Source organism: Synchiropus splendidus, chromosome 13 (assembly GCF_027744825.2).
Source record: "Synchiropus splendidus isolate RoL2022-P1 chromosome 13, RoL_Sspl_1.0, whole genome shotgun sequence".
NCBI classification, from domain to species: domain Eukaryota; kingdom Metazoa; phylum Chordata; class Actinopteri; order Syngnathiformes; family Callionymidae; genus Synchiropus; species Synchiropus splendidus.
The window spans coordinates 2,641,412-2,659,493 of record NC_071346.1 but is presented as its reverse complement, the minus strand read 5'-3'; the positions used below and the strand labels follow the sequence as shown (position 1 = coordinate 2,659,493).

General features: G+C 42.8%; 5 protein-coding genes across 7 annotated transcripts in view; 3 read left to right on the top strand and 2 right to left on the bottom strand.

Moving 5' to 3' along the window:
• The window catches only part of LOC128770126 (serine/threonine-protein kinase NIM1-like), a 16,854-nt gene extending 2,230 nt beyond the window's left edge, over positions 1-14,624 (bottom strand). For both annotated transcript variants that reach the window (XM_053884415.1, XM_053884414.1), the window contains exons 1-5: positions 14,536-14,624; positions 13,742-13,965; positions 12,821-12,990; positions 9,291-10,249; positions 40-6,786 (exon numbers count right to left, since the gene is read on the bottom strand). In XM_053884415.1, coding sequence (XP_053740390.1) covers positions 40-109 — 70 coding nt within the window. In that variant the 5' untranslated portion in view covers positions 110-6,786; positions 9,291-10,249; positions 12,821-12,990; positions 13,742-13,965; positions 14,536-14,624. The remainder of the gene's footprint in view (positions 1-39; positions 6,787-9,290; positions 10,250-12,820; positions 12,991-13,741; positions 13,966-14,535) is intronic.
• pnhd (pinhead) lies at positions 2,311-7,113 on the top strand. Of its 2 annotated transcripts, none has more exons than XM_053884421.1 (7): positions 2,311-2,594; positions 2,985-3,080; positions 3,156-3,295; positions 3,467-3,740; positions 4,710-4,891; positions 5,527-5,585; positions 6,598-7,113. In XM_053884421.1, exons 1-7 carry the CDS (start codon positions 2,543-2,545, stop codon positions 6,746-6,748), a joined length of 954 nt encoding a protein of 317 aa, XP_053740396.1. In that variant the 5' UTR covers positions 2,311-2,542; the 3' UTR covers positions 6,749-7,113. The 2 variants fall into 2 exon arrangements, with proteins under 2 accessions (XP_053740396.1, XP_053740395.1); XM_053884420.1 differs by having other exon boundaries at positions 3,464-3,740.
• admp (anti-dorsalizing morphogenic protein) lies at positions 8,189-10,365 on the top strand. Its single transcript, XM_053884429.1, has 5 exons — positions 8,189-8,531; positions 9,097-9,233; positions 9,313-9,435; positions 9,512-9,701; positions 9,819-10,365. Exons 1-5 carry the CDS (start codon positions 8,213-8,215, stop codon positions 10,241-10,243), a joined length of 1,194 nt encoding a protein of 397 aa, XP_053740404.1. The 5' UTR covers positions 8,189-8,212; the 3' UTR covers positions 10,244-10,365.
• Positions 10,818-15,560, top strand: cib3 (calcium and integrin binding family member 3). The gene is made up of 6 exons (XM_053884430.1): positions 10,818-10,868; positions 12,060-12,094; positions 12,243-12,354; positions 13,085-13,232; positions 13,752-13,947; positions 14,019-15,560. Exons 1-6 carry the CDS (start codon positions 10,818-10,820, stop codon positions 14,038-14,040), a joined length of 564 nt encoding a protein of 187 aa, XP_053740405.1. The 3' UTR covers positions 14,041-15,560.
• LOC128770131 (ras-related protein Rab-8A-like) lies at positions 14,704-18,082 on the bottom strand. The gene is made up of 8 exons (XM_053884426.1): positions 17,938-18,082; positions 17,479-17,539; positions 17,292-17,352; positions 17,137-17,214; positions 16,983-17,072; positions 16,832-16,897; positions 16,375-16,425; positions 14,704-16,299 (listed from the first exon to the last, which is right to left on the bottom strand). Exons 1-8 carry the CDS (start codon positions 18,059-18,061, stop codon positions 16,210-16,212), a joined length of 621 nt encoding a protein of 206 aa, XP_053740401.1. The 5' UTR covers positions 18,062-18,082; the 3' UTR covers positions 14,704-16,209.

Here is an 18,082-nt window from a genome sequence, read left to right as displayed (position 1 = left end):
TCAAGTATAATCAAACAAAATAACAATTTCAATACTCACATGTCTTTCCTCTGATGTTCTTCTTGGTCCTCTGTTTGTTTATCACGTTGTTTTTGGTGTTTAAAGACATTACACCAGCCTCAGGTGATCAAGAAACAGATGACCCTCCCTGTTATGGCCTTTAAGTATTGTCTCCTGCTGTATAATCCAGAAGTGCACATGGCTCTGTAATCCCTGAGTGTTGGACTCCTCCCATGCAGACAGACAATGGCTTGACCAGCTTTTAACCCCGAGACCTAAATGCTGGGACGGACGCAGGTGTTCGAAGGGGATGGGATTACCTTTACAAAACACATCAGTGAAGGGGGCGCTGCAGGGATTATAATCCCCGCTCGTATTAAAGCACTCCCTTCCAAACAGGCCATGGAGGATTGCAGCTGCCTCAAAATACATCTGCTCATGTCCCACATGATCAGTATCAGCCCTTTGATGGCACAATATTTTTAACAAAATTCTTCACATACGACTTCCATAATCTACCAAATCGGTCTATCAATCTCTCCCACTTCAACACAGCTATGAATCACATTTGAAAAGACATATTTTTGGTCAATATTATATATGTAATTTCAACTTCCAATACATTATCTCGGGCAGCTTTTTTCATATTTCATGTGGATGAGCATTGCCATCTAATAATCATTTTAAATGCACATCCAGCCTTGCGACCTGATGACTACAGCAGACGATGCAAGTCCTCTAGTGGCCAGTGTGGCATGCTGCAATCGCGAGTCAGGAACTGGGTGGATCCTTTCATTGTTCTATTTCATTTCTTCATTCAGATAACTGGACAGATGTGATTTTACTTTTCATAATCCAGTGATCGAGCTGTGGTAGCTTGGAAATATCGGAAACACTAACACAAAATAAATCATATGGCAGAAAGGTTTGAGCGAAGTTCTGAATACAGCTGAGCTCAATTACTGTCACAGAGATTAGGTACGTCCTGTATTAAATAATTCAAAGGGAATGCATGTATTAGAAAATAACCACAACTAAAGGCAGCTGTGTAAAAGCGTGGATTGATTCAAGGTCTTTATCGGTCAGCCTGAGCTACAACGGTGGCCCCCTGACCCAGGTGCCTGACCCAGACAGCAGCACCAGACGAGGCCAGACGGTCTGGCCACTGCAGTCAACCTCTGCTGGCATTGTCAGGTGTCCGACACTTAAGCAGTGTGTTGAGATTATAATCCATAATCAGGTCCACTGATAGTGGCACGTGCAGACACATCGCACAGACAATAGAATGTGTTTTGTGTCCAACACAATTTAAATGTAAACCTTTATCCAAATAGAATTTGGAATTCATATTTATTTGTCTTTTCCATATATTTAAAATTCATGTTTACGTTTTTGTACGTAAGTGTGATTATTTTATATTTTTACGATTGTTGCTGCTCCAATAAATGATTTGAATTGGTAGTTTAAATTGTAATGACAATGCTTTGCTTTTGCCTCGATGACTTCTCAAGACTTTATGGAAACAAACACAAAACTAAAACTAGCACTTGCAAATGGCATTTTTTGTTCAGTCTTCAGATTCCCTTTAATTCTTACTGCTGCAGATAGGAGGCGCTACTTTGGAAGGTCCGGTCCGTAGGGAGAAACACCCTGGATCTTGATGTTGAGTGGAGCGAAATGATGCTATAATCATAATCACGTTTCAACCATTTAAACTATGAGCAACATAATTCAATCAAATGATTCACAATGTTTTACGAGGAGTGTCGGCTGGTGGGAGGACAGAGCATGTAATGAAGGGAGTGAACAATAGAAACCTCAGTAGGGCGTCACCTAAATTAGGGTGTCTGAGTGCTGACGACTGTCCAAATGATAATCCGGGCCGAAATGAGGGGATCACATCACCACTTCAAACAAGGGCTAACACCTTGTCAAGGGACATTTAGGGGAGATTCATCTGGTCAATCTTGTCAGAGCAACAGGAATAGTGGCTTAAATTCGGCCTTCTTCATAATGACGGCGCTCTAGCACACGAGTTTGACTGAACAAAAAAAGAAGGATTTGAGGGTTCGCCCTGCCAGGTCTGGCCATTTGGTGTGATGTTGAATAAACACAAAGGTGCTGGCTTGTGGGAAGGTGAAGGCCTGGCCCCCACGCTGATCCTGTTTATGTGTTTGGGCCCGGTTTTGTTTTAAGTCTGAGGTGCTAAATACCCTCCCTCCGAGATAAAAGATGATTAATGCCTTTGAGTGAGTGTCGCTCTGAATGGCTGGCGACTACTTAAGCCCTTCATTAGGGTGAGCGCGGGCCTCGTCCACACACTCCATCCGGCGGGCTCTCAGGCTGCAGTAGCAGGGGTGAAAGCCTTTGAAGTGGCCCTGGCTCCAGGAACGCTGCCCCACAAAGGCATTCGGCATGGAAATTTGATTAGCCCTCACTTGCAGAGCCTGCTTTTGGGTGAAATTGAAGGATCGCATATAAATATCAGAGGCGTCAGCGGGCAGAGGAACACTCAGCATTTGGCAGCCGCGGAGCAGAAACCATGAAAGTACTCCAACAGTGTCTCCTCAGCCTGTTTGCCCTGCACATGACCTGTAAGTATTTTTAACTTCTACTCCTCATAAGTTTGCTGGTTATCCATGAATATTAACACCCCTGCACACTTGGAATCAGATTGGAAAAGAAAAATAAATCTATTTTCACGGCCAACACTATATTTACTAACTAAGCAGCACTGTAAAAAGATATATATATACCCACTATATTCTTAAAATATGATTTTATTTTTGCAGGAAAACTAATCATATTTAATGTGATATAGATGGAACCTAATCTTATTTACACCAAAGGATATAAACGCTATGTCCGTGCATTAAACTGAACTGTGCTCTGAAATTGTATATTTTTAGGCTATTCATGTTTGTAAAGGGGCTGGTAAATGACAGCGTGACCTACTTAAGCACTGTTTGTGTTTTGTTTTCAAGTGACAGGGGCATTGAGCAAACACATCGATCGACCAAACTTGTTTACACAGAGAGCGTGCTGCAAACGACAGAGCCATTTCGTCTACGTTGGCCAAGGTAAGACAGATGACGCGTCTGCAGCAGCTGCTGAACTGAAAGTAGTGTTGGACTCATGTGTGTTTCTGCCCTCAGACATATCGGGGAGTCCTGTCAGTGTGGATGTGGGTCTGTGCAGGTCACACTGTGGGGGCACTGCCAGGGCCTCGCATGAAACTGGGCAGCAGGAATACTCACATCATGCATCCATGCTGGAATTCCTCAGGAGCAAGAAAGTGAGTGCAGTCCCACTAGAGCCCACTGGGTGTCGCTGTAGGCAACGCATACGCCTATTTCCCTGCAGAGTTCACGTTTATCCTCGTTATTTCGTTGAACTCTAATGTTGGTAAACTTCGTAGTACATGTCTCAACGTGCCTGACTCCAACGCGTCTCTCTTTAAAAGCAGAAAACGCGCAGACCAAGCGCTCCGGAGAGCCCCGAGCCCCGGAGCCAGCTCGCGTCCTGCGGGGTGAACCGGGTGTGCGAGCCCACCGGGATGCGCGTGGAACGAGTGCTGCTCTTCGAGGGCCCGCGGGAGGTGGAAGTGATCGAGGAGTGTCACTGCGAGCTCCAGATGACCCAGTGCATCCGCGTCCCCGCGCTCCGAACCTACTACTCCGAGACTCCCTACGAGTCAGTGGTGGACGTGGGCGCGTGCTCCCGGTCCAAAGGCTCCCCAGGTGTGTACCTGATACTGGAACTCGCTGCAGCTAAACGACTACCGCTACCATTGTCACTACTACTGTCACCACTTCTGTTAAACGGTCGACCTTTACTACTATTGCTGCTACCTCTGCTAGATACATACCACCTCTACTTCCACAGCTACTCTTTACACTTACACAACAACCACAGCCTCACAGCCACCAATTCACTTCAGCTCCTGGAGCTATTACTACGACAGTACATACATCCACAACTAGTACACACTCGACTGTCGTTCCTCTCCCTCACTCTACTACAACTTGGAGTGACACTGTGTCAACAACACTTTCAATAACAGGATCTATAAATGAAACCACTATGACCAGACTAATACTGAAGTATTACTACTCGATCTACCACGACAAGCTACCAGCACAATGAAGCTATTTATACTTCTACTGATACTTTAAGTACTGCAATTGATATGAGACCTTCTTCTGCTGCAACTAACTTTACTGCAGCTCATACTACATACGCAACACATGCTCCTGTGGCCTTTATTGTCTTAATCCTCTATATACTTCTACTCCAACTACTTCTACTATTAGTTCTCCACCACTGCTTACTCATCAGCTACAGCAACTACAATTTGAATTTGAGTGCAAAAATACTTTCTCAACAACTTGTCTATTAGTGCTTATTAACAAAAGTCAGCTTTTTTAAATTAATTTTTCAATGTTTTCATGAAAAAACACTTCATTATGAACTGAGTATAAAGTAGCAACGATAACTGAATTACTTGTAAACTTAAAGTAACATTTAGGTACAAATAAACACACAAGGGAATCATTCAAACATCCTGGATGAAATTGTGTTGAAATACCACTGTTGGCCACCAGAGGGACTATGTCTTCACACCATGACAATGATTCACAATAAATATTTAGTTTGGTAAGACAGAGGGCTTTATCAAGTTTTCATGAAGCCTGTTTTTTTTTTTCCAGAGGGCTACTCTTGTGTCCCCACCAAGTTTGACTCAGCGCTGGTGGAGACCCCCAACAAGGTCGATGTGATCCAGACCGTGGTGGCCTGCGAGCTGAAGGAAAGCTGCTACCGGATCCCGTACGTGGAGTATTACTACGAAACAGTCCACCATGCAGATGGTGTCAAAGAGGAGAGGCTGAGGGTGAGTACGACCCTTCTGTGTAGTTGTGTTTTCAAAATCAGCCCCTCACAGACAAACCTTAGCCTGAGTAGTACTGAGCCCAGTCAAGCGCCAGACTTAATGAAGTATCTGTATTCATCAGACACGAGTGGAAGTGTGGAAGACACCCATTAATCAACTCCACTCCACATCCTGGTGTGAAGAGCTGCAGGAAGTGTTGCAGTCTGGATAACCTTTAGGTCAAAGTTGTACTTCCTAAAACAGCATATCTAGACAGGGTTTATATTAATGTGGTTGTGTGTTTAATGTTTCAAAAGCATCCAGAAACAGCCACACAAACAGGAATTAATGGAATCATTGCCTTAAAAAATACATTTTTCAGCAACACAACGTACAGCACAGTTCCAGATCAAGTTTCCATATTCAGAGAGTCAAACACATCGCACACATGGCTGGTGTGTGTCACATAAAGTTAAAATCCAGCTTTGTGGCGAAGGTGTCAGTGACACACTAAAGCAAATGGCCACCGCAGGTGTTGGATCAAAGCAGTTAAGATGCTAAACAGAGGCAGCCCCCCCCACCAGCAGCCCCCGACCCAACCGTGTCAATATTTGAGGCTTGATGGCTCTTTCTCTGTGTTGCTAATTCTCCTGCAGGAAATAGACGTGGGCAGATGTTTGGGAGGCTGCACGACAGGAAACCGATGCCTTCTCAGGTACGTATGAACACAGCTGCAGACACACACCTCCTTCAACTGCTCATAACAATTGCCTGCGAGCGCCGACACCTCGGCCCTCACTGTGTCTGCCTTTTCAAGTGAATTCTTCAACACCAAATGCCTCATTAATACTCTCCCCTGCGATACAGCTGGGCCATGTAAAGAACTTGAACATCTCATGGCATGTTAATGCGGCAATAACATTTGCAATAAGATCAGGTTCTAAAATTGCAGCAGGACGACAGGAACATTTAGATTAAACTGTTTAATTCAGAAAGATAGGATTGTTTGTGTTTCACTGTTTAATTATGTTAGCTCCGAATATGCTTTTCAGTTAAATGTCATGTAAAGCAAACATTAAATAAGGTTGCTCAAAAATAAAGAAAACATTTATTTCTATTCAGGTTATTTATTTCAATTAATTAAATACATATTATTCATCATGCCATTAAATTATATCAAGTGCTAGCCACTTATACCGTATTTTAAGTCCAGTACTTTAAGAGTTTAATAGGAAAAAAAATTAAATAAATAAATAAAAAGGAAACCAAATTGGTATGTAAAGGGTTGGCGTCACTGGATCCAAATGGAGTCAAATTTTTCCTATTGTCTTTAGGACATGAAGACATTCAATATACAGTGTGTCAGTAGTAAAGTTGTTGATCACAGTCTGCAACTGCGATGATGAAGACAGGTAACAGAACTGTAATAAAATGGTCCCTACAACTTCAGCAATGCAATGTTTGTTAGACTGAAGTGCAAATATGTCCAATCGTAATGTGGCTTTGCGGACACCCTCGACTTAAAGAACCTAGTTGAACCTCCAGCAGCGCGACCATGAAGCAGCTGATCAAAGCATTACATGCACAACTTACACATTATTACTGACAGCTAGTTTGTGGACACCAGCAGTCAGCTATGTGAGCACGCGTGAATCACTTTCTGTGGTTCATATTTGATGGATAATGTTTGATTCTAGCATCCAACAATAATTTACATCCTCCCACAGGAGTCCCTCTGACCCGGAACGCTGCCACTTGTGGGCTGAGAAACAGTCCAACTCGTGTGTACCTGAAGGCTACGAGAGCCACAGCTTCATCAACCAGCACGGCCAGATGCGGACAGTCCTCGCCATCACCTCCTGCCTCTGCCAAATCTGATCCCAGCGCTCCCTGCTGGAGAACTGTCGCACTACGACCTGGTGACACGAAAACAGACGTCAATGGTTCTGTTCAAATCTGCTTTAATAATTGTATTATATGTAATATATGTAAAAATGATAATATTGTAAATAAATTTCATATCTAAAGAAGCTGGTTCAGATCCTCGAGTCATTTGATACTTTGCAAAGAGACCCCAAATAGGGTGCCATTGGATTTAGATGAACCAGCAGTACGTACCACTTGAGAGTCTTGTCTAACTGCTTTCTGTGACACCACTGAAGTTACATCCATCTTAGTGAGGACCGTCAGTGACATAATGCTTTCCCCAGCCTCTCACACTGAACATAACCATCCAAAATAAACTTGACCTTTACTCTCGAATTATAATGATCTGGTTATTTTGAGGTATTAACCCTCAACATGAGACTAAACAAAGTGAGGACCGGGCAAAATGTCCTCACTCTGACGGTTAAAAACTCAATACAAGTACAAGTACACACACTCCGAAATCCCACCACCTGTGCACAAAAAGACATGTAAAAGGTATGCTTTTAACATTTAAACATTAAAATGTTAAAACACAGGGAATCAAAAATTAAAATACATTCACAACAGAACAAAGCAATACCTGAAAGAATATACATTAAAGCTGCACACTATGAATTCTTTTCAGTTAATCTGTTAGATAGATAGATCAGACCTCAGTAGTGAACTTTGAACATGAAAGTGCCCCACTGTATAAACACACGTGTATTGAGCAAGTGATAGTTTTGTGTGAGAAACACGTTTGTGTCATCTCGATTCGATTGTTTTACAGCGCGGTGATAAAAATACTTTGATGTGGTAAAGGTCTTAACTTTGAAGGGGATTTTAGATTCCTTTTCAGCGCAACTCTTGCTTCATTTTTCCAAGTCCGTTTCAGTTGCGCACTTGTGGAGATTTGGGTGGAAACCTGACGATGATCCAGCTGGATGAGGATCAACAGCTATGTAAATCCGTAGACGTGTAGCCCCCCACACCTTTCTCTTTACCAAAGTAATTGGTTTCCACCTTAGACACTGCGGCCATTATTCTAATTTAATGGATTCATTCTAACGCCGCTGGTCTCCCGCTGCGCTCCCACCAACTCGCGCGCATCTTTGCCAAAGTATGCGCCATAAAATGTCGCATTAAACGCAAAAGCGCGGTTCAATGTCCACGCACACGCTCGGATGTTTACTGCACAACGTCAGGTTTAGTTTATTTGAGGGCCAGACTGAGGACAATAGCGCCGCAATCGGGTTCACACCTTGTTAGCACCGCCATTAGTCTGTCTTTACATTCGCTGATTGGTGATTTACATTTGCGACCAAACAGCAGCTTTACTGCTGTTTGCCCACAGATCGGGGGCCACAGGACGCATGAGATATAAAAAGTCCAGCCGGGGGGACTCCGAACTCACTCCATCCCAAAGGTGCTGACATGGCAGTTGCTGGATCGAAGAGGACACTTGCAGAGATGCTGCTCATCTCGGTCCTGGTGTGGAGCGCCGCAGCCAGACCGTCCCTCAACCACCTGGAGAACCACTTCAGCGCCGAGAACGAGTCAGAAGAAGTGCGCTCGGCGGCCATTAAGAGGCTTCTGGAGGTGTTTGGAATGGAGGATCCCCCGGCTGTTCACCGACACCAGCAGCCGCCCCAGTACATGCTGGACCTGTACAACACGGTGGCGGATGTGGACGGGGTGACCAAGGACCCCAATCTGCTGGAGGGCAACACGGTGCGGAGCTTCTTCGACAAACGTAAGAGCGACTGCATCCTGAACGGAGCCAAATGAGTTTTGTTTCCAGCGTTTCATTAGCTCGATCGTCTTTCGTTGAACGTGTAATTTCTAACTAATTTTACCTCACTGCATCTGGTAGAATTTCGTCTGAAGAATTTATTTAAAATCCCAAATATAATTTCCAATGAACGAGATTTATATTGTAAATCAAGTTTTTTCTTGAAAAATAAATAATACAAAAATACTAAATATATATTGACTGAACTGAAACAACATGGAAACGTCGATCACAATATTGGGGAGATGCGGATACAATAATACTTGGAATTATGCTGATGTCAGGCTGACATTATCCTTATATGAAAATCAGTAAATTTCAAAAAATGTATGGAAATGAAAGAAAATAATTAGCAAGGTCAACAGGATTATTTTAAAATTTCAATGAGAAATAAATTGTCATTTTGTGGTGAATAAAATAATATTGATAAGCTCATATTTGGTAAACCTATAAAAGACACCTGTCTTTAGAGGTAAAATCCTTCCATTAGTGTTGAATTTTAATATTTGTGTTCCCTAATTTGTAGTGCGCAGCGAGCAGGTGGAGTTCAGGTTCAACCTGTCCAACGTGGCGAGGACGGAGAAGATTCTGACGGCAGAACTTCATCTCTTCAAGCTGAGGCCTCAAGCCACCGCCACGTTCAACAGACACCACTTCTGCCAGGTGTGTGTGAGCGACAGGGAAATGGTGCTCACAAGAATGTTTGGATTTTTGGCTAACCTTTAGAACCTGCCCTCTCCAGGTGAGCGTCTATCAGCTGCTCGACACCAGCAGGTCCAACGTCACGCAGCAGAGGAAGCTTCTGTCGTCTCGTCTGATCCCGGTCCACTCCACCGGCTGGGAGGTCTTCACCATCACACAAGCAGTGAGTGTCCACACCAAAGCCCTCAGGAGGCTGTCGGCATTAGACTGCAGCTCTAAACCCTGTTGTTGTTCTGAAGGTTCGGTCCTGGATGGTGGACGAGGGCAGCAACTTGGGTCTTCACGTTGTGGTCCGGACTTTGGGTGGAAGCCATGTGGACCTGAAGCTGATCCGCTTTGCTTCAGGACGGAATCACCATCGGAGCAAGCAGCCGATGCTGGTGCTATTCACCGATGACGGCCGGCGGCCCACGACTCTGGAGAGCTCAGGTGAGACGCAAGCTCTTTTGTGTAGCAGCAGGGGGCGGTAGTGACCGTTAGCTGTCATCTCAAACAAGGACAGTTATTCTACTGAACATCACAAGGCTAACAAAAATCTCCCTCCAGATCCCAACGACACAGAAGTGACCTCCAGCCTGCCTCAGACCCCCATCTCTGCCCCGTCCTCCCGAAGTGCCCGTTCCCTGGACAACAGCGAAGATGACGGGGCGTCCATGCCCTGCCAGCGGCTTCCTCTCTACGTCGACTTCGAGGAGATCGGCTGGTCCGGCTGGATCGTTTCCCCGCGTGGTTACAACGCCTACCACTGCAAAGGTTCCTGCCCCTTCCCTCTGGGTCAGAACATGAGACCCACCAACCACGCCACCGTCCAGTCCATCATCAACGCCCTGAAGCTGATGAAAGGCATCGAGACGCCCTGCTGCGTCCCCGACAAGCTCTTCTCCATCAACCTCTTGTACTTTGATGATGACGAAAACGTGGTGCTGAAGCAGTACAATGACATGGTGGCTGGAAGCTGCGGCTGCCACTGACGCCCCCTACTGGCCAGAACACAGAGGAGATTGTTAAGAAGAGACAACCAGCCGCCCTTTAAAACCTTGTATTATATGTAAATAATGATAAATTATAATATATGAGAGTATTGGGAGTGATACCTGTGGAAGATGTACATGTGTATATTTTATTGTTCATGTTGTGACAGATCTGAATAAATGTGTTTCACAAAGGAACTGACTTTCTTCTTTAAACACAACTTGAACACACAGCTTCCTCAAAAACGATGAAGCCCTGCTGCGTGTGAGTGTAACCTGAGCGGCGAGCGAGGCGTCGTCCGCTGAGTGCCACTAAAGAGGGCTGATACCATTTGGCATGATGCTGGACGGCAGCCTCGCTCATTGTCAGAGGAGCTGCTATTCACAATGGAGAAAACGATGAAATGCTGCCATTATAATGAGCACCAAAGGCCCCGTGGCGGCACGATACCCGATCTCCCTCTTGGCCCTGGGAGCCTTTTGTCCCAGTATTTCATATCTGACATGTCCAGAGTCTCAAAGAAGCACTGGATGTTGGAACGATGGAGCAGAAGCCAGTCGTCTGGGCTCAGACATGGGGAACAAACAGACCATCTTCACGGCCCAGCAGCTCGACGCCTATCAGGTTTGTACCGCAACCTTATCGTATTTAACAAGCTTAGAGTCTGGCGATAGCAGTTTCACTATTTTTAGATAAGACCCTTCAGAACTTTCTGCAAAGTAAAGATGCTGTAACGTCTATAAATCCATACAAAGATGGGCTCAACACACGTTTGAATTGAAATATGAACTTTCATCAATTCAATATTTTACAGGAGATAAAATTACATTCAATAGTCACTACAAGAATAAAAAACAAAAGACAATATATGGATAACAAAATTTTGAAAAAAAATGTGAAAAATTACCAAATAAAAGAAACTTTGGTTTTGTTGTTATACAACCATATTAAATTCATTTTGTATTGACAGTATATACTGTACTATTTATTTACCTACATTAGCAATAAGTGAATTTCACTTACACTTATTAACAATAAATAAGAAGAGCAGATGTGAAGAATAATTCAACTATTTCCGTTTCTTATTCACAATTTCATATTTCCCCTGAACACACATGATTAAAACATAATTTTTGTTTTGTCCTCATGCTTTGTTCATCTTTCCTATGGTATATTAAACCGTTCAAAATCGTTAGAACAAATAAGCCAGATATATTTTTGACTACCAACTCAATCGTGAATCCTTCACTCCTGTTGCTGAATAACTTTACTGTTACTAATTTGAATAGATACAATTTTGAATCACGTGAATTTCTATTGCACCTTGTAAGCTTCCATCAATGTCCAGGCTCATACCTCCACCTATCATAATGCAATATTAAAATACACAACATTTACATTTCCCGTCATCTTAATCCATTTTTTATTTTGTTGTTAAATACATCTATTAAATTTGCGTGTTGAATATCCATTTAGTTTAAAAAAACAGACCAAACAGTTCTCCATAAATCAGCAAAACAGAATTCAGTTCAATTGACTTCATCTCGTCTTGTCAAATGCATACAAAATCTAGAATATAAAAACAGGCAAAGCCCAACTACGTTTAGCTGGTGTTATCTAAATTCCAACCTATACCATCTGATATTGTTTGCTATGCTTTATTGCCATCTTTAGCGGCTACATTGCAGTATATCAGGAGCAAGTATTGGGCAGGTGGTTGTAATGCTTTTGCTTCCAAGTGTCTCTATATGTCTAGTTCTGCTTCTGTATTATAGTGTGAGGCTCATGACTGATCAGAAACTGTTCTGTTTCCAGGACTGTACTTATTTCACCAGAAAGGAAATTCTCAGGTAAGCAGCTTTGATCGACAGCTGAATTGCTCAGCAGTAAAGCCCCAAACATCCATCAGCAGATCAGCCCAAGTTGACGTGTGTTAGCATGTCATAACCTGCTGCAGGTTCAGAACTGTGTTTCTCAAAAACCCTCCATCTCTTTCAGACTCTTCTACCGCTATCGGGATTTGGCTCCGCAGCTCGTTCCACTTGACTACACCAACCAGCCAGATGTGAAGCTGCCGTACGAGCTGATTGGCAGCATGCCGGAGCTGAAGGTAGACTCACTGGTCCACACAGTCCCTGCAGACCTGCTCTCCCTGTGTTCCCATCCATAATTCATGCCCAACTAATCGGCAGAATTCTTTCAAAGGTTATATGCAACCTGACTCCTTTAAACTTGAAGAAAGCCAGCCGGTCACTCGAGGGAACTTGTTGGGAAGGGGTCAGTTATATACAGGACGACTATGAGGTGAACAAGAGGGTGACATGAGGCCAACATAATGCCTTAGATTCCTATAAACATGCCACTTGAAAAGCACTTTAAACCCAGACTGTTTTGACAAAAATCTTGTCTTAAAGATGTGACTTTGATCTTATAGTTATACTCCTTCTTCTTTGTAAAATGTCATCCTCAGATGTGATTTTTCCAAAGGCCTGAGCTCCAAAACATCTAGATCAATTCTCCAACACCAAGAAATACTGTAATGTCTCTCACTCAAGTTTTGTGTCATAAAAACTCACCACCACTTTGGAGCAATGTCCATAGAGATCCTCTGAAATTGGAGTATACGGCAAGGTGTGTAATCTCTTCTGGGTCTGCCCTGAGGCCTCCTCCCTGGTGGCCACCTCACCTCTCTCTTTCACGCTGGAGTGTGTGAAATGAGGTCCAGAACCAACATATTTTAGGCCTCCTGGACAAATGAGATAATGACATAAATGGTTTCCTTTGAAGTTTGAGTCCATCGTCTTGAGACAAGCTCAGCTATTTTCTTTGGGTCTCACCAGGACAACCCCTTTCGTCAGAGAATCGCAGAGGTTTTCTCAGAGGACGGAGAAGGAAACATGACGCTGGACGACTTCTTGGACATGTTCTCTGTCTTGAGTGAGATGGCTCCTCGAGACCTGAAGGCCTACTACGCTTTCAAGATCTACGGTAAACAACATCAGCACGACGAAGACACTAGTGTAGAGTAAACTGCCACCCAGTAATAACTACCTTTGCGTCTTAAAGTTATTAGATAGATAGATATTAGATTGAGGTATTGAGTTGTGCCGTCGCTCAATTTGGCCTGAAATATTGTCTACAATGTACAACACGCTTAAAATGACAGACGGGTTTAGAGCAGGACTCCGAAGTGAACAGAACACAGTGATGGGTAACGGAGCTTTAAGCACGGCGGATGGTGCATGGGAGGTGATGAATATTTAACAGGCTCTTTATCGAGGTAAAGAGCTTGTCAAAGGCCAGTTTGTGCTGAGTTCTTCTAATTAACAACATATACATTGCCATGGTCACGGGTCAAACTCTCCTCATCCATTATTCACTGAGTCAGTGTGGTGAGAGTGAAGTGCGGTGGAATATCAGAGGAAAGAAGGGTTGATGGACATGAAGCTAGTGTGAGGTTCACAGCATTAAAAGCATGAAATTTACAGTCTGTTCACCTGTGAAAAGACTTCAACAACGACGACTTCATCTGCAAGTCCGACTTGGAGAAGACGGTGAACAAGCTGACCAGGAACGAGCTGACGGAGGACGAGGTGAGGATGGTGTGCGAGAAGGTCATCGATGAAGCCGACCTGGACAACGACGGCCGCTTGTCTCTGGAGGACTTCCAGCACATGATCGTCCGAGCCCCAGACTTCCTCAGGTGGGTCAGCAGCCACCTCTGGGAGACATGAAGAGCTTAGTTCAATAATGATTTTCATTTCATCTCTACAGCACCTTCCATATAAGAATTTAAGAGGAGAAACCTTCGGCGGCATCCTGAGACATCAACAACCTGTAAATAATGCCTTGTCTTAGCAGCTTAAACATAGTTTTAAATGTATATTATTACTGTTGAACCAGGAAGAAGCTTCCCAGGAAACATTTAACTGTTTATTTAGCTACTCGTTTAGTTCATTAAAAGCACTTACATTGGCATTATTCATCTCTTTACACTCGAACTGCAACGACCATAAATGTAAATTGTTAACATATATCCTTTCAATAACATGCCACATAAATTATAACGTTTTCGCTTAATATGTAAAAATTCGTTTCAGTGCAAAAAGACTAACAAAGCAAACTTTAAAGTACTAGTAGCGCTTTAGCTAGCTAGCTAAATGAGCTAATGCTAACGCATCGTATAAGTTACGGAAAACTACACGCAAACAAACACGGCGTTATTACGAACGGCGTCCGTTACGTATGACGTGACAATCAGCATGTATCGAAATGTCTTCGTAAAGCGAACCTAGTGTTTTCCAGCGCTGTGAGCATCGAGGTCCAAATACCGGTACATCACGGTCCTCATGACACCGCTACACAGGTGCTTCAACTAAAATACAGTCAAATCAATTACAAAAATATATTATACTAATTTCTCAACAACAACAAAAAAACATGCACACCATTAACTACTTTCTTTATTCAGTTGTCGAAAAAACAAGTCACACATTTTTGGTCTGATTTATTAAGCAAAAACATCACAGATCACTTACATTCAGAAAATTGTCTTCTGTTTTTAAATAATGATACTTTTCCTCCCACATATTTTTGGTCCCAACATCCCGACATTTCTACTTTTAAACAACGTAACGAGAAAAGTGTAAAAAATATATTAAATGTTTATGAAATTAAATCTGAAATAAAAAAATGTTACTCTTCACAGCAACAACCCAAAACATCTAAATATATACTTTATCTATTCAATAATTTTCCTGATTTCCACACATGTACACAAGAAAACATACATGAGCGTGCACCACTTCAGTTCTGAGCAAAATACAGTTATTAAAAAATACCAACAGTGGCAGTTATCAAACACATGGCGAACAAAATAACACTTTTTTGAAGACTTTACTTTCTGACACATGCAGAACTATAAGTTGACTATAAGTTTTTTGCGCTCAACTTTGAATAAAAAGGGAAAGAAAATATCAAACCGAGGTCCAATTCCATCTATGCATAGCTTACTCATGAAGTCATCGTGAGGTCACTGAAAAGTAACAGACATCTTTGAAACGGCTAAAACATCACAGCTATAACTGAAACCAGGGACACGCACACAGATCACTCCAGAAGATCACTCAAAAGACACTGAAACATACGGTTTGGTTCGACAGTAGCACCATAAAGCGAGTTCATCCAGTAAATGAAGCACGACTCGTCAGCACAGACGTCAAACAAGTGCAACATTTAACTGTGATATGTTTCACACTTGATCCAATTTGTCAGTGAGGAATTAGGCTGCAACACAACAACAAATAAGATGCTGATTTTGCCAAAGAAATTCTTCTTTTTTTTTAAGTGCGACAACAAATGAATGAGGTTTTTGTTTACATATTAAACAAAGAGCTGAGCTAGAACACAAGAGGTGAATTTCAATTTTCAGTGAAGATCGGAATGGGCATATCTTCGACTTCCTCTGGTCCTCTAAACACACACACACACACACACACACACACACATTTGACACTATTGCTGTGCAAAAAGGCTGTGGATGAAGAACGATTAAGCTCTGGAAAGCAAAAGTGGTCACGTGTTTCTGCACCAGTTTGAGACGTGATCTGACACAGCTGGAGGAAGGTTGAGAAATGTGGTAAAAAATGAGACGCTAAAGTGCAAGGAAGCTGCAGGAGAACAGTGCTAATTCAATATTGCTAATAAACGTTTAGGCTCCGTCACTGAGAGAGCTGTCTCATACTTGAGGAGAGTTCAATTACAGAATGTAAAAGTTTTCGCTGAAACATTATCGGACACAAAGGATCTGTAAAAGTTGACTTGAATTTTAAGGTAATTCAGGGAAGAGGCGCCCCACTATCAGAGGAGGGAGATTCCCCCACTTAAGGAGCGACTGAGGATTAGAAGGTCAGTCAAGGTCAAAGAGGAAGCGCAGGTTTGTTGGTCCCAGTCAGCGCAACGCAACTCAAAGCAAACTACAGTGGAAGAAGCTTGTCTTCTTCTGAGGTGCTATGATCTTCACCGCCTGACTGCTCCCCTGTTGGCTGTTGCCCTCCTGCAAGAATATCAGAAGGGGAGTGATGAGAAAGTTTTCCATGGTATGGGAACCCAGAGTTCATTTGCCACTCACTAATTTTTTGTCCATTTTTGATTTGATGTCTCTCGCCAGAGTCAAAAACGCCTGTAGGGTAAACAATCCAACATTTTATTTGAACATTTCCATCAACAATTAAAGATTGTTCCACTCAAAAGCAAAACTTTTGAAAAGCAATAACTTTTACTACTTGTGGTACAATGACAATGAAGGTTATTCCATTCCATTTTATGTCTTAATTCTAGATTACCGTCTCAGGAGGTTTTGTTTTATATTATTTGTAAATAAACTAAAAACAAACAGTGAATATGGCAACACTCAGACAAACAATAAATCATTGATAAATTATTTTTGTTCGTAAAACCTTTCTTTAGCCATGTTGAAATTCATTGAATAGTGTGAACACTAACAGTGGAAAAATAATAAATTGTTTATCTGACATTTAAGAGTCTTACAAAGGTTAAAGTCCTGGAAGAAAATCTCAGCAACTCACATTCTCCACGTTGATATTGGCCTTCGCACTCGTCTCCATGAACTTCAGTCCATACTCTAAAGCAAGCTTTGGAAATAAAAAGGGAATCAATGTGTCATGTAGAGACAACGGTGCGGACATGTAAAGGGAATGAACTCAAAAGGACCTGCACCTGCTCTCCTCTTTCTTTGGACACCTGCCTCTTGTCGTTGATGTCACATTTGTTGCCTAAAACCATCTTCTCAACCTCAGACGACGCATGCTGGAGCACCAATAAAGAAACTTCACTATACACATATCCAAGAGGGAGACAAGAGGGCGCTCACCTCCTCGATGTTCCTGATCCAGTTCTTGATGTTGTCAAAAGACTTCTCGTTGGTAATGTCATAGACGAGCATGATTCCCTGGAAACCACAGGAGCTCAGTGACTAATGCAGTCAGTGGTGGATCAGGGTTAGTTTTGCACTCGGAAGTCACTCACCATTGCTCCTCTGTAATACGCCGTAGTGATTGTTCGGAATCGCTCTTGGCCTGCGGTGTCCCTGAAATTCATCATAGTGGGTTAAAACTCCAAAATCGGAGACATGTTTTCCAATAAGAAGATCCACAGAGAAGCGTCCCCCACCACCACGATGGACGTGGTGACGCGTGCTGATAGTTCAACTCACCAGATTTGTAACTTGATCTTTTTGCCGTCAAGTTCTATTGTCCGAATCTTGAAATCAATACCTGACAGAGACAGAAAATATTGAAATACTTTTTATAAGCGCAACAGAAATGAATTGGCATTGGAGAATCCTGTGAGAGGGCTTCACAAAAATACATTTGAGTTGAGTATTTTAATAACCCACTTCAAAGTGTATTCACACAAACGTCAGATGGACAGACAGAATGAACACTGAGCTGACATTTTCTAGCCGTTGGTACTGATTCATTCAGGGGAAGGTCCAGGCTTTTTAGTTCACATGAAAATACGAAACAAACAATAATCAAAATTTCAATGTTTCCGTCAAACAGCCGCGGAAAATGTTTATAAATGGGCTGTTTAGCGTTGCAACGATGATCCGTGTGACACAGCAAGGACGTACGACCATCAGAAAGAAGCTTCATTTCGACTAGAAACGAACCTATCGTGGAGATAAACGTTGAATTGAAGGCGTCCTCTGAGAACCTGAACAACACGCACGTCTTGCCCACACCAGAGTCGCCGATGAGGAGCAACTTGAACAGGTAGTCGTAGGTCTTCGCCATGTTTGTTGTTATTGCGGAAAT

Bases quoted from the DNA above. Each gene is read 5' to 3' on its own strand.
- pnhd (XM_053884420.1), top strand. From the start codon at position 2,543: ATGAAAGTACTCCAACAGTGTCTCCTCAGCCTGTTTGCCCTGCACATG. The intron at 3,081-3,155 runs GTAAGACAGATG...TTCTGCCCTCAG, and splicing joins TTTCGTCTACGTTGGCCAAG to ACATATCGGGGAGTCCTGTC. The intron at 3,296-3,463 runs GTGAGTGCAGTC...TCTCTTTAAAAG, and splicing joins AATTCCTCAGGAGCAAGAAA to CAGAAAACGCGCAGACCAAG.
- admp (XM_053884429.1), top strand. From the start codon at position 8,213: ATGGCAGTTGCTGGATCGAAGAGGACACTTGCAGAGATGCTGCTCATC. The intron at 9,234-9,312 runs GTGTGTGTGAGC...TGCCCTCTCCAG, and splicing joins ACAGACACCACTTCTGCCAG to GTGAGCGTCTATCAGCTGCT. The intron at 9,436-9,511 runs GTGAGTGTCCAC...GTTGTTCTGAAG, and splicing joins TCTTCACCATCACACAAGCA to GTTCGGTCCTGGATGGTGGA.
- cib3 (XM_053884430.1), top strand. From the start codon at position 10,818: ATGGGGAACAAACAGACCATCTTCACGGCCCAGCAGCTCGACGCCTAT. The intron at 12,095-12,242 runs GTAAGCAGCTTT...CATCTCTTTCAG, and splicing joins ACCAGAAAGGAAATTCTCAG to ACTCTTCTACCGCTATCGGG. The intron at 13,233-13,751 runs GTAAACAACATC...ACCTGTGAAAAG, and splicing joins CTACGCTTTCAAGATCTACG to ACTTCAACAACGACGACTTC.
- LOC128770131 (XM_053884426.1), bottom strand. From the start codon at position 18,061: ATGGCGAAGACCTACGACTACCTGTTCAAGTTGCTCCTCATCGGCGAC. The intron at 16,426-16,831 runs GTGAGTTGCTGA...TTTACCCTACAG, and splicing joins CCAATATCAACGTGGAGAAT to GCGTTTTTGACTCTGGCGAG. The intron at 16,300-16,374 runs GTGAGTGGCAAA...ATATTCTTGCAG, and splicing joins CAAAAATGGACAAAAAATTA to GAGGGCAACAGCCAACAGGG.